This window comes from Coregonus clupeaformis, chromosome 18 (assembly GCF_020615455.1).
Source record: "Coregonus clupeaformis isolate EN_2021a chromosome 18, ASM2061545v1, whole genome shotgun sequence".
Classification (NCBI taxonomy): domain Eukaryota; kingdom Metazoa; phylum Chordata; class Actinopteri; order Salmoniformes; family Salmonidae; genus Coregonus; species Coregonus clupeaformis.
In genome coordinates, this window is record NC_059209.1 from 18924188 (window position 1) to 18935759 (window position 11572).

General features: G+C 45.2%; 1 protein-coding gene across 2 annotated transcripts; it reads left to right on the forward strand.

The window, feature by feature from the left end:
* The first annotated feature begins 1920 nt into the window (after positions 1-1920).
* LOC121551920 (low-density lipoprotein receptor-related protein 1B) lies at positions 1921-10952 on the forward strand. 2 transcript variants are annotated; one of them, XM_041864600.1, is made up of 23 exons: positions 1921-2000; positions 2529-2687; positions 2810-3025; positions 3166-3390; positions 3880-4092; positions 4249-4482; positions 4783-4998; positions 5130-5359; positions 5728-5857; positions 5996-6186; positions 6308-6494; positions 6656-6868; positions 6999-7185; positions 7442-7643; positions 7755-7919; positions 8087-8287; positions 8525-9062; positions 9185-9304; positions 9492-9599; positions 9702-9935; positions 10187-10547; positions 10705-10804; positions 10886-10952. In XM_041864600.1, the coding sequence occupies exons 1-23, from the start codon at positions 1943-1945 to the stop codon at positions 10907-10909; spliced, it is 4512 nt and encodes a 1503-aa protein (XP_041720534.1). In that variant the 5' UTR covers positions 1921-1942; the 3' UTR covers positions 10910-10952. The 2 variants fall into 2 exon arrangements, with proteins under 2 accessions (XP_041720534.1, XP_041720535.1); XM_041864601.1 differs by having other exon boundaries at positions 1921-1988.
* Positions 10953-11572: the final 620 nt, after the last annotated feature.

Here is an 11572-nt window from a genome sequence, read left to right on the forward strand (position 1 = left end):
GGGCAGCAGTCTAAGGTGCAGGGTAGAGTAACAGGTGGTAGACGGCTAGTAACAGTGACTAAGTTCAGGGCAGGGTACTGGGCAGAGGGGCTTGTGGTGACTATTTAACAGTCTGATGGCCTGGAGATAGAAGCTGTTTTTCAGTCTCTCAGTCCCAGCTTTGTTGCACATCTTTTCTTTTGTCTGTAATGTATTTTTCGTTATGTGTCGGACCGCAGTAAGACTAGCTGTCGCAATTGACGTCGGCTAATGAGGATCCTAATAAATAACATCAAGCCTTATTAATTCATACAGCATATACCGCCACTACACTACTTTGATATGTATCGTGGTGATTAAGATGTGAGTATATGCAAGGCTTACTGAAAAATAAGTGAGTATACCTGCATATACCCTCCACTACACCACTGACTGTGCCCCTGGAGAAGCTTTGGGCTGACCGCAACACCCTCTGGCGGTGATACAGCCCGACAGGATGCTCTCAATTGTGCATTTGTAGAAGTTTGTGAGGGTCTTTTTCACCACACTGTCTGTGCGGATGTACAATTTCAGGTTATCAGTGATGTGCACGCCAAGGAACTTGAGGCTTTTCAGCCTCTCCACTGCGGCCCGTCGATGTGGATAGGGGTGTGCTCTCTCTGCTGCCTCCTGAAGTCCACGATCAGCTCCTTAGTTTTGTTGACGTTGAGGGAGAGGTTATTTTCCTGGCACCACTCCGCCAGGGCCCTCTCCTCCCTGTAGGCTGTCTCTTCATTATTGGTAATCAGGCCTACCACTGTTGTTCGTCAGCAAACTTGATGATTGAGTTGGAGACGTGTGTGGCCACGCAGTCATGGGTGAACAGGGAGTATAGGAGGGGGCTGAGCATGCTAGTACAGTATATGTCCGTGACCACATCAAGGAAGGGATGAAATAAGCAATTAAACAAGTATTCAATCAGGGCTACGGATTCACCACCATGGTTGCATCTTAATAGTCTAAGTGGCTTCCTTTCCTAATTTCCTTCCATTCATCTGCATGGATGTGGAAAACCAGGATGGGCGGAAGCAGAATTTCAGGTAGTGATAGGCAGGAGAAGAGACTGGGGCTATGTTCGAGAACATCAAAACCGTGATGTTTCATGGGTAAATTTAGACTGACTGACTGACTGATCAACACATAATATTGAGTAGTTATTTAGGATGTAAGGTGATTTGTAGATCAGTCAGTCTCGAGTCACCTTTAAAGTCAGCTGCAATGTCGAAATAATTGCCTTTAAAGTAGGCAAGCCCTGGGCTTGGCGCGTTCGACATTGCAGCCGACAGTGCAGGCAACTACCGACTGACTGATCTACAAAGAACCTTGCATCATAACTAACTACTTATTATTATTTTCTAGATCAGTCAGTCACAATTTATCCATGATACATTATGGTTTTGATCCTCTCAAACACTGCCAAGGAGAGGAAGCCACTGTAGACTACTGGGTCACAGGGAGAATCTCAATTGCATTTCCTTGATTCCTCCTCGCGTTCTCTCTTCTCACCTCCTTTTCAAAACGCATTAGAAGGAGGCGAGGAGAGAGAATGCAAGGAATCAAGGAAATGCAATTGAGATTCTCCCACACTCCACAAGTTGTCCTCATAGGCCGTGTTCGAGAGGCTCAAAACCGCAATGTGTCATTGGTAAATTGTGACTGACTGACTGATCTACAAATAATAATGAGTCATTATTTATGATGCATGGTGATTTGTAGATCGTCCGTTGAACACAGACATTGTAATCTTGGTTACCTAGAAGTAAAATCTAAGCGAAAGTTTGTCATTTGTCCACGTGAGATTAGCCTCATAGAGCTCCTCCCCCGTCACTGATTGGTTCAATGTTCAATTAGTATCACCTGGCATCATTATAAAAATCCTTGACCTGAGCACTTGCATTATTTGGTGAACTTGTATTCATCAGGCATGGCTGTCTGTTTGCTTGTGTGTATAGCAATTTTGGAAATCACAGGTGAGATTCCAGGTGAGTAATGGGGCAGTCATGTGCTTGTGGGACGTCATTAATCTGTCAAGGTTGTGTTGAAGTGTTTTTGAGGTTGGACTAATTCTGCAACCAGTAAGAATTTAGCTAGCTTGATAAGCTAGCTAATGTTGCTAAAGTAAAGTTGGCTGGCTTACTTAACATTGACAATATGGGTGAACTAACTACATTATCCACACTGTTTGTAACTGTCAATAGATTTGTCATCTTTGGTTGAAGAGGTGAAAGGTCAGTACCCAACTTGGGTAAAAAAAAGAAATCTGTTTCCAACTTATAATTATGACTTGGACAGTCATTCAAGTGAAACTTCCCAGTTGGCACTCCGAACTTCTGATAACTCCGGCAGCATGTGAACGCCCAATAGTTGTACCAAAACTGTTGTGACTAGACCGCCCTCTTTATCCACGTTGTTCACAGAAATGATTCTTTAATTCCCTCAATTCATTGTTCAGACATCTCATATATTTGGACAGAATTAACAATTTGTTGTTCCCTACTTCTTCCATATAGTTTTGAGTGCAGCTGCGCAGACTCCATTGAAATGCAACCTGGGCACCAAACCTTGCAAGGATGGATCGGAGTGTATTCTCTACCAGCATGTGTGTGACGGAGAAGTTGACTGTAGGGATGGCTCTGATGAGGAGGACTGCACTGTCACATGCAATAAAGGTTTCCACTCCACTTCCATTGCCTTCACCAATCTTGTCTTAGATAAGTGATTTCCTCAAGGGAGGAAGGATGGATTTAAGTATTCAAACAGTGCCTAAGTAGTGTTTCATCCATTCATGTAGGCCAGTTTATGTGTGCCCATGGGAAGAAGTGCATTGACCAGAAGCAGGTGTGTGATGGGGTGGCCCAGTGTCAGGACCGCTCTGATGAGATGGACTGCCTGAAGTCCATGGAGGGCTGTGCTCACCACTGTGACAACAAGACCCGCTGCCTCCCTGACACCTTCCTCTGTGATGGAGAGGGAGACTGCCTGGATGGCACTGATGAGGCCGACTGTGGTAATGCCCCCCTCGGTGGCACACTTACCTCTTGAGTTTTGTTAAACCATGGTCCTTATCTTTCAACTTCTGTAAACATAAATGTCGATTTATTGCCTCTTGTCCTTTTGATACTAAAGTCAGTTTCACCATCTCCCCAGATTCAGACTCCAATGATCATAAAAATCATCACGATGTTGCTGATGGTGGCAACTACAAAGGGAAAACCACCTCCATGTCTGCACCAGCACCCATCAAGTGTCCTTTTGGCACTAAACCATGCCAGGACAATATTGAGTGTGTTCTTTACAGCCATGTGTGTGATGGAGAGGCAGACTGTAACGATGGCTCGGATGAGGAAGCATGTTCATTAGAATGTGAAAGTGGTAAGCAAATCAGTGGCTAATTAAAAAAATATAGATATAAATTATGAACAGTAGTTTGACATTTTGAAAAGCAAATTCTTCCCTCTGGTTTTATCGTACTGGACATCATGACAATACTGCTCTCTAGTGCAGTGGTTCCCAACCGGGGGTATTTGGCCTATCCACAGGGGGTACTTGAAGACTCATTAGACCATAGGCCTACTGGTAAAATGCACAAGGGGGTACTCCGGGCAGAGCAAAATTCACTTGGTGGTACAGTAACTGAAAAAGGTGGGAACCACTGCTCTAGTGTAATACATGCTTACTGTAACAACTGTTGAACTAGCTAGCATACTGGCATTCACTCAAATACCAATTGAACATACACACAGAACATAGTGGCTTAGACCACTGCATGGTGTGCATGTTTAGAGTTCCATCTTTGAAAAATTCCTCACTGGTCACCATTTTAGTGTTATTGACTGCTCTTAAACTGTACTGTATGTTCAGACCAGTTTCAGTGTGCCCATGGGAAGAAATGCATTGACCAGAGGCAGGTGTGTGATGGGATGGCCCAGTGTCAGGACCGCTCTGATGAGATGGACTGCCTGAAGTCCATGGAGGGCTGTGCTCACCGCTGTGACAAGACCCGCTGCCTCCCTGACACCTTCCTCTGTGATGGAGAGAGGGACTGCCTGGACGGCACCGACGAGGCCGACTGTGGTAATGCCCCCCTCACTGTCACATTGCCTGTAGATGAGTTTTGATAAACAATGGTCTTTATTTATGTTTACAGACGTTGAAAGATGTAAGACATGTCGATTTTTATTGCCTCTTGTCCTTTGCTACTAAAGTCAGTATTTTTCACCCTTTCCTTAGATTCAGAATCCACTGATCATAAAATTCATCACTATTTTGTTGAAGATGTTTATGATGGCAACAACGAAGGGAATGCCACCTCCATGTCTGCACCAGCACCCCTCAAGTGTACTTTTGGCACTAAACCATGCCAGAACAATATTGAGTGTGTTCTTTACAGCCATGTGTGTGATGGAGAGGCAGACTGTAAAGATGGCTCCGATGAGGAAGAGTGTTCATTAGAATGTGAAAGTGGTAAGAATCAGTGATCGCAAAAAAACACGAACAGTAGTTTGACATTTTGAAAAGCATATTCCTCCCCCTGCTTTTATTGTACTGATCATGACAATACTGCTCTCCAGTGTAATACATGGTTACTGTAACAACCTTTTGAACTAGCTGGCATACTGGAATTCAGTCAAATATCCATTGACTATATACACATAGAACACAGTTGCTTAGACCACTGCATGTTACAGTTCCGTCTTTGCAATATTCCTCAGAGGTCACCATTTCAGTGTTATTGACTGCCCTTAAACTGTACTGTATGTTCAGGCCAGTTTCAGTGTGCCCATGGGAAGAAATGCATTGACCAGAGGCAGGTGTGTGATGGGGTGGCCCAGTGTCAGGACCGCTCTGATGAGATGGACTGCCTGAAGCCCATGGATGGCTGTGCTCACCACTGTGACGACAAGACCCGCTGCCTCCCTGACACCTTCCTCTGTGATGGAGAGAGGGACTGCCTGGATGGCACAGACGAGGCCAACTGCGGTAAGTTTCACTTCCAAGGAACCACTAAACAACTGAGCAGAACTGGGGCCATTTTGGAACTGTCCCAACTACTTGCTTTTTAAAGGAAGATCAATTTTAAGAAATTGCCAATTGGTCCTCTTGACCCATAGCTGATGAGAGCTGCAGCAGTGTGGAGTTCCGTTGCACCAGTGGTCAGTGTGTATCTGTAAGCATGCGCTGCGATGGGCATCCTGACTGTCGGGATCACTCTGATGAGGAGAGCTGCACCAAGCCCCCCCAGTGCACCACCAAGCTCCGCTGCCCACGCAGCCAGGAGTGTCTGCTGGAGGAGTGGGTCTGTGATGGGGAGCAGGACTGTAAAGATGGCTCTGATGAAAAGGTGGGAATATTTGGCCTGGGTGCAAGTCTGTTTCTGCTCTCTTGCCAACTCCTTGTTTGGCATGACTATTCCATAAGGAGTTGGTAAGTGGGCAGAAACTCATTGACAAGCAGGCTAGGTAATATTAGAGATTTGGAGGATGTAGATGTGACTTGTTTTCTTTAATGGTTCCAGCCTTATTCATTAGACTCCTAATTGACTTTGAATGACGTAGGATAGCCTCACACCACCTGATCTTGTGAGCTTACATGGCTGTTCGCTACAAGAGAGCGCAGCGGTAATTACGAGGCTTGTAGCTAATGTGCTTTTACCTCATGTGATGTAAATCAAAACTAGGCTATAATACACAGTATATTGAATTATTTCAGAATTGCAAGATGGTCCAATTGAAGTGTGGGGCGTTCCAGTGGGCCTGTACATCGAAGACCCAATGTGTTCCCGAAGCATGGAGATGTGATGGAACAAAGGACTGTGCTGACGAAAGTGATGAGGCAGGATGTGTGTAACTAGACAAACTTATTCCAACTATGTATGATCAGTTATGTTGAAACTGAATCTGTAATGGTAAATGAATAAGCCTTTCACTTATTGACCATTATTAAACATCTACTTTAACTTGGGTATTTGTGTTAATAGGTGGTCAGGTGGAAACATGCCCCTCTCACCAGTTCCAATGTGGTAGTAAATGGGAGTGTCTGGACACAGCCCTGGTGTGTGACTTGGTCAGAAACTGTGCTGATGGTTCTGATGAGGGTGGTGACTGCCAAACCAAGTGTCCAGACAAAGCCCAATGTGCCCAAAACTGTTACAGTTCACCACAGGGAATGGTGAGTAATGGGGAAAAGCTCTTAAGTAAAGAAAATAATAATCTGGCTGTCATGTGTTTGATTTCTCTGCTTCGCATTGAGTTTGACCCCCTCTACCGATTTCTGTTTCTCTCCCATATAGAGGTGTGGGTGTAAGGCTGGTTACCGGCTCGACGAGGATGCGGTGTCGTGTGTAGATATTGATGAGTGCGAAGGTGGTAGACCAGGTGTTTGCAGCCACTCATGTGTCAACACACAGGGCTCCTTCCAATGTCACTGCAACCCTGCTTACCTGCTGGAATCCGATGGCCGCCGCTGCAAGATCACGGGTAAAATATCAAGGTTCCCTCTGCTTGATGGTATTTATTTTAATTGAGGAATGTGCACGACGGTGAACCGACTTTGTGAATGCAGGCTATGTTGGCTGGAGAAGATACTCGTATACATCAGGCACAGTAGGTCTATACCAACCCACTTTGTTTCCCCACAGGTGAGCCCTATCTTTTGGCCTCTGTGCAGACGGAGCTGTTCCTGTTTGGGCTGAGAAGCAGTAGTCTGGATGTCCTGGTGTCCTCTGCTAAGAAAGCCATCCTGTCTGTGGACTATGACTGGAGGGATCAGAGGGTGTTCTGGGTCAGCCTGGATTCAGAGAGCATCAAGTGGTCCTCTCTAGACCAAAAAAAACGAGGAACTCTTTTCAAAGGTTAGTATTATGGTTAAACTGAGGTTAACAATGTGTAACGCTGTGGGTAAGAGACTGTAAAAATGGCACCATTTATGAAAACCGGTTCAAGTTACTTGGTTTAACAAATGAAAAATATTAATCTCCACAGGCATAAAATCTGACTGCATTGCTGTTGACTGGGTAGGGAGAAACCTGTACTGGATTGATGGCATTGGAGGTGGTCGGATTATTGCTATCGGATTAAACTCAACCATTACAAGCGCTCTGGATCACACTGTCATCCTCGACGAGGACTTTGAACAACCTCTCTCTCTGGCACTCCTGCCACAGAAGGGGCAAGTTTTTTTAAATTTATTTTCTAGTTGTGACTGATGAACAGCACCCACCCAAACAAGCTGTTACTCTAGTGCTTTTGTATACATTTGGAGAAAGGTGACGACTAAACAATCTGCTCAGGGACTTATTGAATTGGTTTCCACCTAACCACTGTCCTATGGCAGGATAATGTTCTTTAATGCTTTATGTATGGTGTTTTCAGAAGACTTTTCAGTAATCAACAATAAAATAACATTGATTTGGATTTAATTGCAGGATCATGTTCTGGTCGGAGATTGGTAACGAGGCAAAGATTGAGCGGGCGGGAATGGATGGGTCTGAGAGGCGAGTGGTAGTCAGTCACAGCCTCAGCTGGCCAGGCAGTCTGGCTGTGGACACACTAGGGGAGCGGCTCTACTGGACCGACGAGAAGCTTGGGTGCATCGGCTCAGCCACCCTGGATGGAGGGGACGTCAAGGTACTACAGAAATGGATGGGTGTTTTGCGTAGGACTAGATCAGACTTTAGAATTAAATACCCTATATAAAGCCATATTTCAATGTCTAATCTGTCCCTTTCCCTCCTGAAGCTTCTGCAGATGATGGAAACCACCAACCCTTTCGCTGTCACAGTTTTCAATGACATGCTCTACTGGTCAGACACCAAGAGGAGAACTATTCAAGCGGCTCATAAAATCACTGGAAAGAACTGCCAAGTTCTACTCAAACGACCTGGACAACCTTTTGGACTCAAAGCAAGTATTTTCCCCCAATTTCAATACATAATGCACATTATGCATACCATTTTGTTCATTTTACTTAAATAAGATGGCGAAATCTCATGGGTTTGCTGTAATTGCACAAAGAACTTGTATTTTTGGGAATGTGCGCTTAATGATTTGTATGTCTATCTGTGCTGCAGATCATTCATCCACTGCTGCAAACGAGCACTGTGAGTCCCTGTGAGAAACTTCGTTGCTCTCACCTGTGTGTGTTGGCCCCCGGCCCCAAAGGGATCTGTATGTGTCCCTCTGGTCTGCTCCTAGCGGTCGATGGCCTCACCTGCTCCAACCTGGTCAACTCTGCCTTCCTCTTGGTGCTATCGCCAACTGTTGTCACACAGGTAGGACTCAGGTTTACCCATTTCACACTGCACTATATTCAATGCTACACGTTAATGACTCAAAGTCCCTGTCCTCTCAAACGAAAAGCTCTTAGGAATGCTTGGTAACGTCACATAAGCTCAGTAATAACCTGTGCTTTGCGTCTGTGGAAGCCCAATTGGCTTTGTGTGCAGTTGAGGAATAAACACCAAAAGCTTCGCCACCATCATGTACTTGGACATTTATTTTGTCTCTAGATCTACCTGCAGACCATGCACAGTGCTGTGGGCCTGAAGACCTGGCCTGAGCACCTCTCCCTACCTCTCCCCAATGTCAATGAGGCGGCCATGTTGGATTACACCCTGCGAGACCAGACCCTGTACCTGGCTGACTCCGGACAGTCTGTAGGCCTCTTCAAGCTGAAGGAGACCGGCTTGGTGCCTCTGCGCCAGTTCCTGCAACTAAAAGGGGACACTGTCACAGCCCTGGCTCTAGACTGGATAACCCTCAGTGTATACTGGAGTAGCACCAAACAGCCACGCCTGCAGGTCACCTCTTCCAGTGGGGAACACACTGCTGTGTTAATTCAGGATATGGGAAGTCTGGAGTCTATAGCGCTTCACCCACTCAGTGGAAGACTCTGTTTTACCAACCTGGCCAAGCAGGGGGAAGGCGCTCATGTGGAGTGTGCTCACATGGACGGGGAGAAGCGAGCTCAGGTGTGGAAGGATGCTGTGCAGCCCACCTCCCTGACTTTCTCGAATAAAGGCGGTGAGATTTACTGGGCTGACATCGGTGAGGAACCATTGTTCTACAATACAAACCTTCAATTTAAATCGCTCTATAGAAGTGGTGATGGAATACTTTATTTTTGTTAATGTTTATCAACAAGTGTTCCATTTTCTGTTATGTTCCAGGTTCTGGGGTGATCGGCTCTGTCAGAGTGGACGGTTCTGGATATAATGAGTTTACAACTGGGGATGGCCTGACTGCAATTGCGCTCAGCAACAGCATGCTCCTCTGGGTGACAGACCGTGGTAATGTACATTTTTCTTTCTAAACACAGCTGCCAGTACTCAGTGCCACATCTTACTGTAGCCAGAAGATGGCTCTCTTTAGTCATTAATTAAAGTAGAACTAACAAGGATAATGGTTGATCTCGAACTCTGTTCTTTCACCATGGTTTTGGATTATCATTGATGTTGATCATAACAAATGTTTCAGATACAACCCAAGTTTGGTATAGAGATGACCAACTGACCAAAACTCTTTGGTTTGAGGTCAACACTGAAGTTGTCAGTTTGAAGGCCTACAGCAAGTCCAGCCAGATGGGTAAGAAAGGCCACATTTGCAGACGTGACCCCACACTACTCGATTTACTGAGGCCTTACTTTTCAAACTTCTTTACTCTTCCTCATACACATCCATTTCCAGGCTTGAACTTCTGCTCAGATGGGAATGGAGACTGCAGTCACTTGTGTCTGGCTGTTCCTGGTGGTAGGACCTGTAGGTGTGCCCATGACCATCAGCCAGTCAATGCCACACACTGTGCCCCAGACCAGCACTGCCCAGCTGGTAATAGACCATGTCTGGACGGGCATACATGCCTCCCCCTGGAGAAGTTCTGTGACGGTCGTCCTGATTGCCTTGACACCTCGGATGAGAACTGTGAGTCTTTTCTATTAGCAATGCCTGAAATTTAACAATCTTAGCTATAACTCAGCATTTCTCACACCTGCTCCTGGAGGATCCCTAGCACTACACACCTGAAGTGATCAACTCCTCAAGCTTTGATTATTTAAATCAGTTGTGTAGTGTTAAGGCAAAAACAAATGTGCAGCTCTTGTGGTTCCCAGGATTCACTGTCATAACTTAACTTCAATTGAATACACAACTAGTCTGATTCTCCCATGTCTCAGGTGTCCATCTCAAAGGGCAGTCTGAAGTCCAGTCCAAAGCTCCAACCCTGCCTCCCAGCCCCAGCGGATCTGCAGATCCTGGCTCTACCACCACTTCTCTGGACAACAGTTGGCTAGTGAGAGGTCTGAATGTCCAGCAGCAGTGTAGCGAAAAGCACTGTAATGGGAATGGGGAGTGTGTGGAGAGGAATGGGGGCACCTCCTGTGCCTGTGGTCTAGGCTACACTGGAGACTCCTGCCAAGACCAGCTCACCAAGACCATGCAAGGCCCACTAATCTATGGGGCCGTTGGTCTCTGTGCTGGGATTGTAGTTATCAGTGTCCTCGTTGCCGTGGTCAAGAGGAAGACTGCAAACGCAAGGTACTCATACCAAACTGCTTGATACTGTAGGTCTTCCCTGAAATGTCTCTACCATTCAGTTGAACATAGCATCTATTAGATGTATTGTGATTAGAATGCTTTCTAATGTGTAGCTGTTTGTCAAGAGATTGAGACTATTCACCTTTTCCATTCCCAGGCAAGCCAGCGCTGTGGTGAAGCAGACCAGTATGACTGACCTGGAGAAACATGAATCTCCCTCTACACAACCTTCACCTGAAGACACTAACTTTTCAGAGGTACAGTAGGCTGTTTTTATATTTAAAAGCAATTGTAAACTTCATAAGTTTTGCCTAATACAATTTTGTTTTATTTCACAGGAAGTGGCGTCATCTGTGGATTAACTAATCAATGTTATTTATATTCAATAAAGGATGTTGCATTTTCTATGGTCTTGTTTTCATTATACACAATTCCAATTTTCATCCAATGGGATTGCGTTCTTTGAGTATGAAAGTGGATTTGACAGATGTGAATCACACTTGGTTTCAGACCTTTAGGCAATGAGAAACCAATAACACTCTCATTTGGTTCTGACCACATTGTATAATGACTTTGCTTTTGAACAGTATTTAAATTACAAGGAAAGGGCTTTCACTGTAATGATGCATTTGATATGTAGCCCTTTATGCTCGTACCCACATACAGGTTGAAAATGTCAAATTTGGGCACTGTTAAGCGCCTAAATTGGACCGCCGTGGCTGTACAGTGACATGCTATAAATGACGTCAGAGCTCCAGCTCTGTGCTTCACAGCGCAGTAATGGTTTTGACTGACAGCTGTTCTGAACTTGGGGCAACTTGTCATGTACGGTGCTCATCACTCCTGCTAATTGGGCAACTTTTGCATAAGGGAAATGCTGTGAATTTAACATTTACATCATTTAGCAGACGCTCTTATCCAGAGCGACTTACAAATTGGTGCATTCACCTTATAGCCAGTGGGATAACCACTTTAATGTTTTTTTCTTTCTTTGGGGGGTAGAAGGATTACTTTATCCTATCCCA

Excerpts from the sequence above, each read along its gene's own strand:
- LOC121551920 (XM_041864600.1), top strand. The coding sequence starts at position 1,943 with ATGGCTGTCTGTTTGCTTGTGTGTATAGCAATTTTGGAAATCACAGGT. Across the intron at positions 2,001-2,528 it reads AATCACAGGTGAGATTCCAG|TTTTGAGTGCAGCTGCGCAG; the intron begins GTGAGTAATGGG and ends TCTTCCATATAG. Across the intron at positions 9,936-10,186 it reads TGACACCTCGGATGAGAACT|GTGTCCATCTCAAAGGGCAG; the intron begins GTGAGTCTTTTC and ends CCCATGTCTCAG.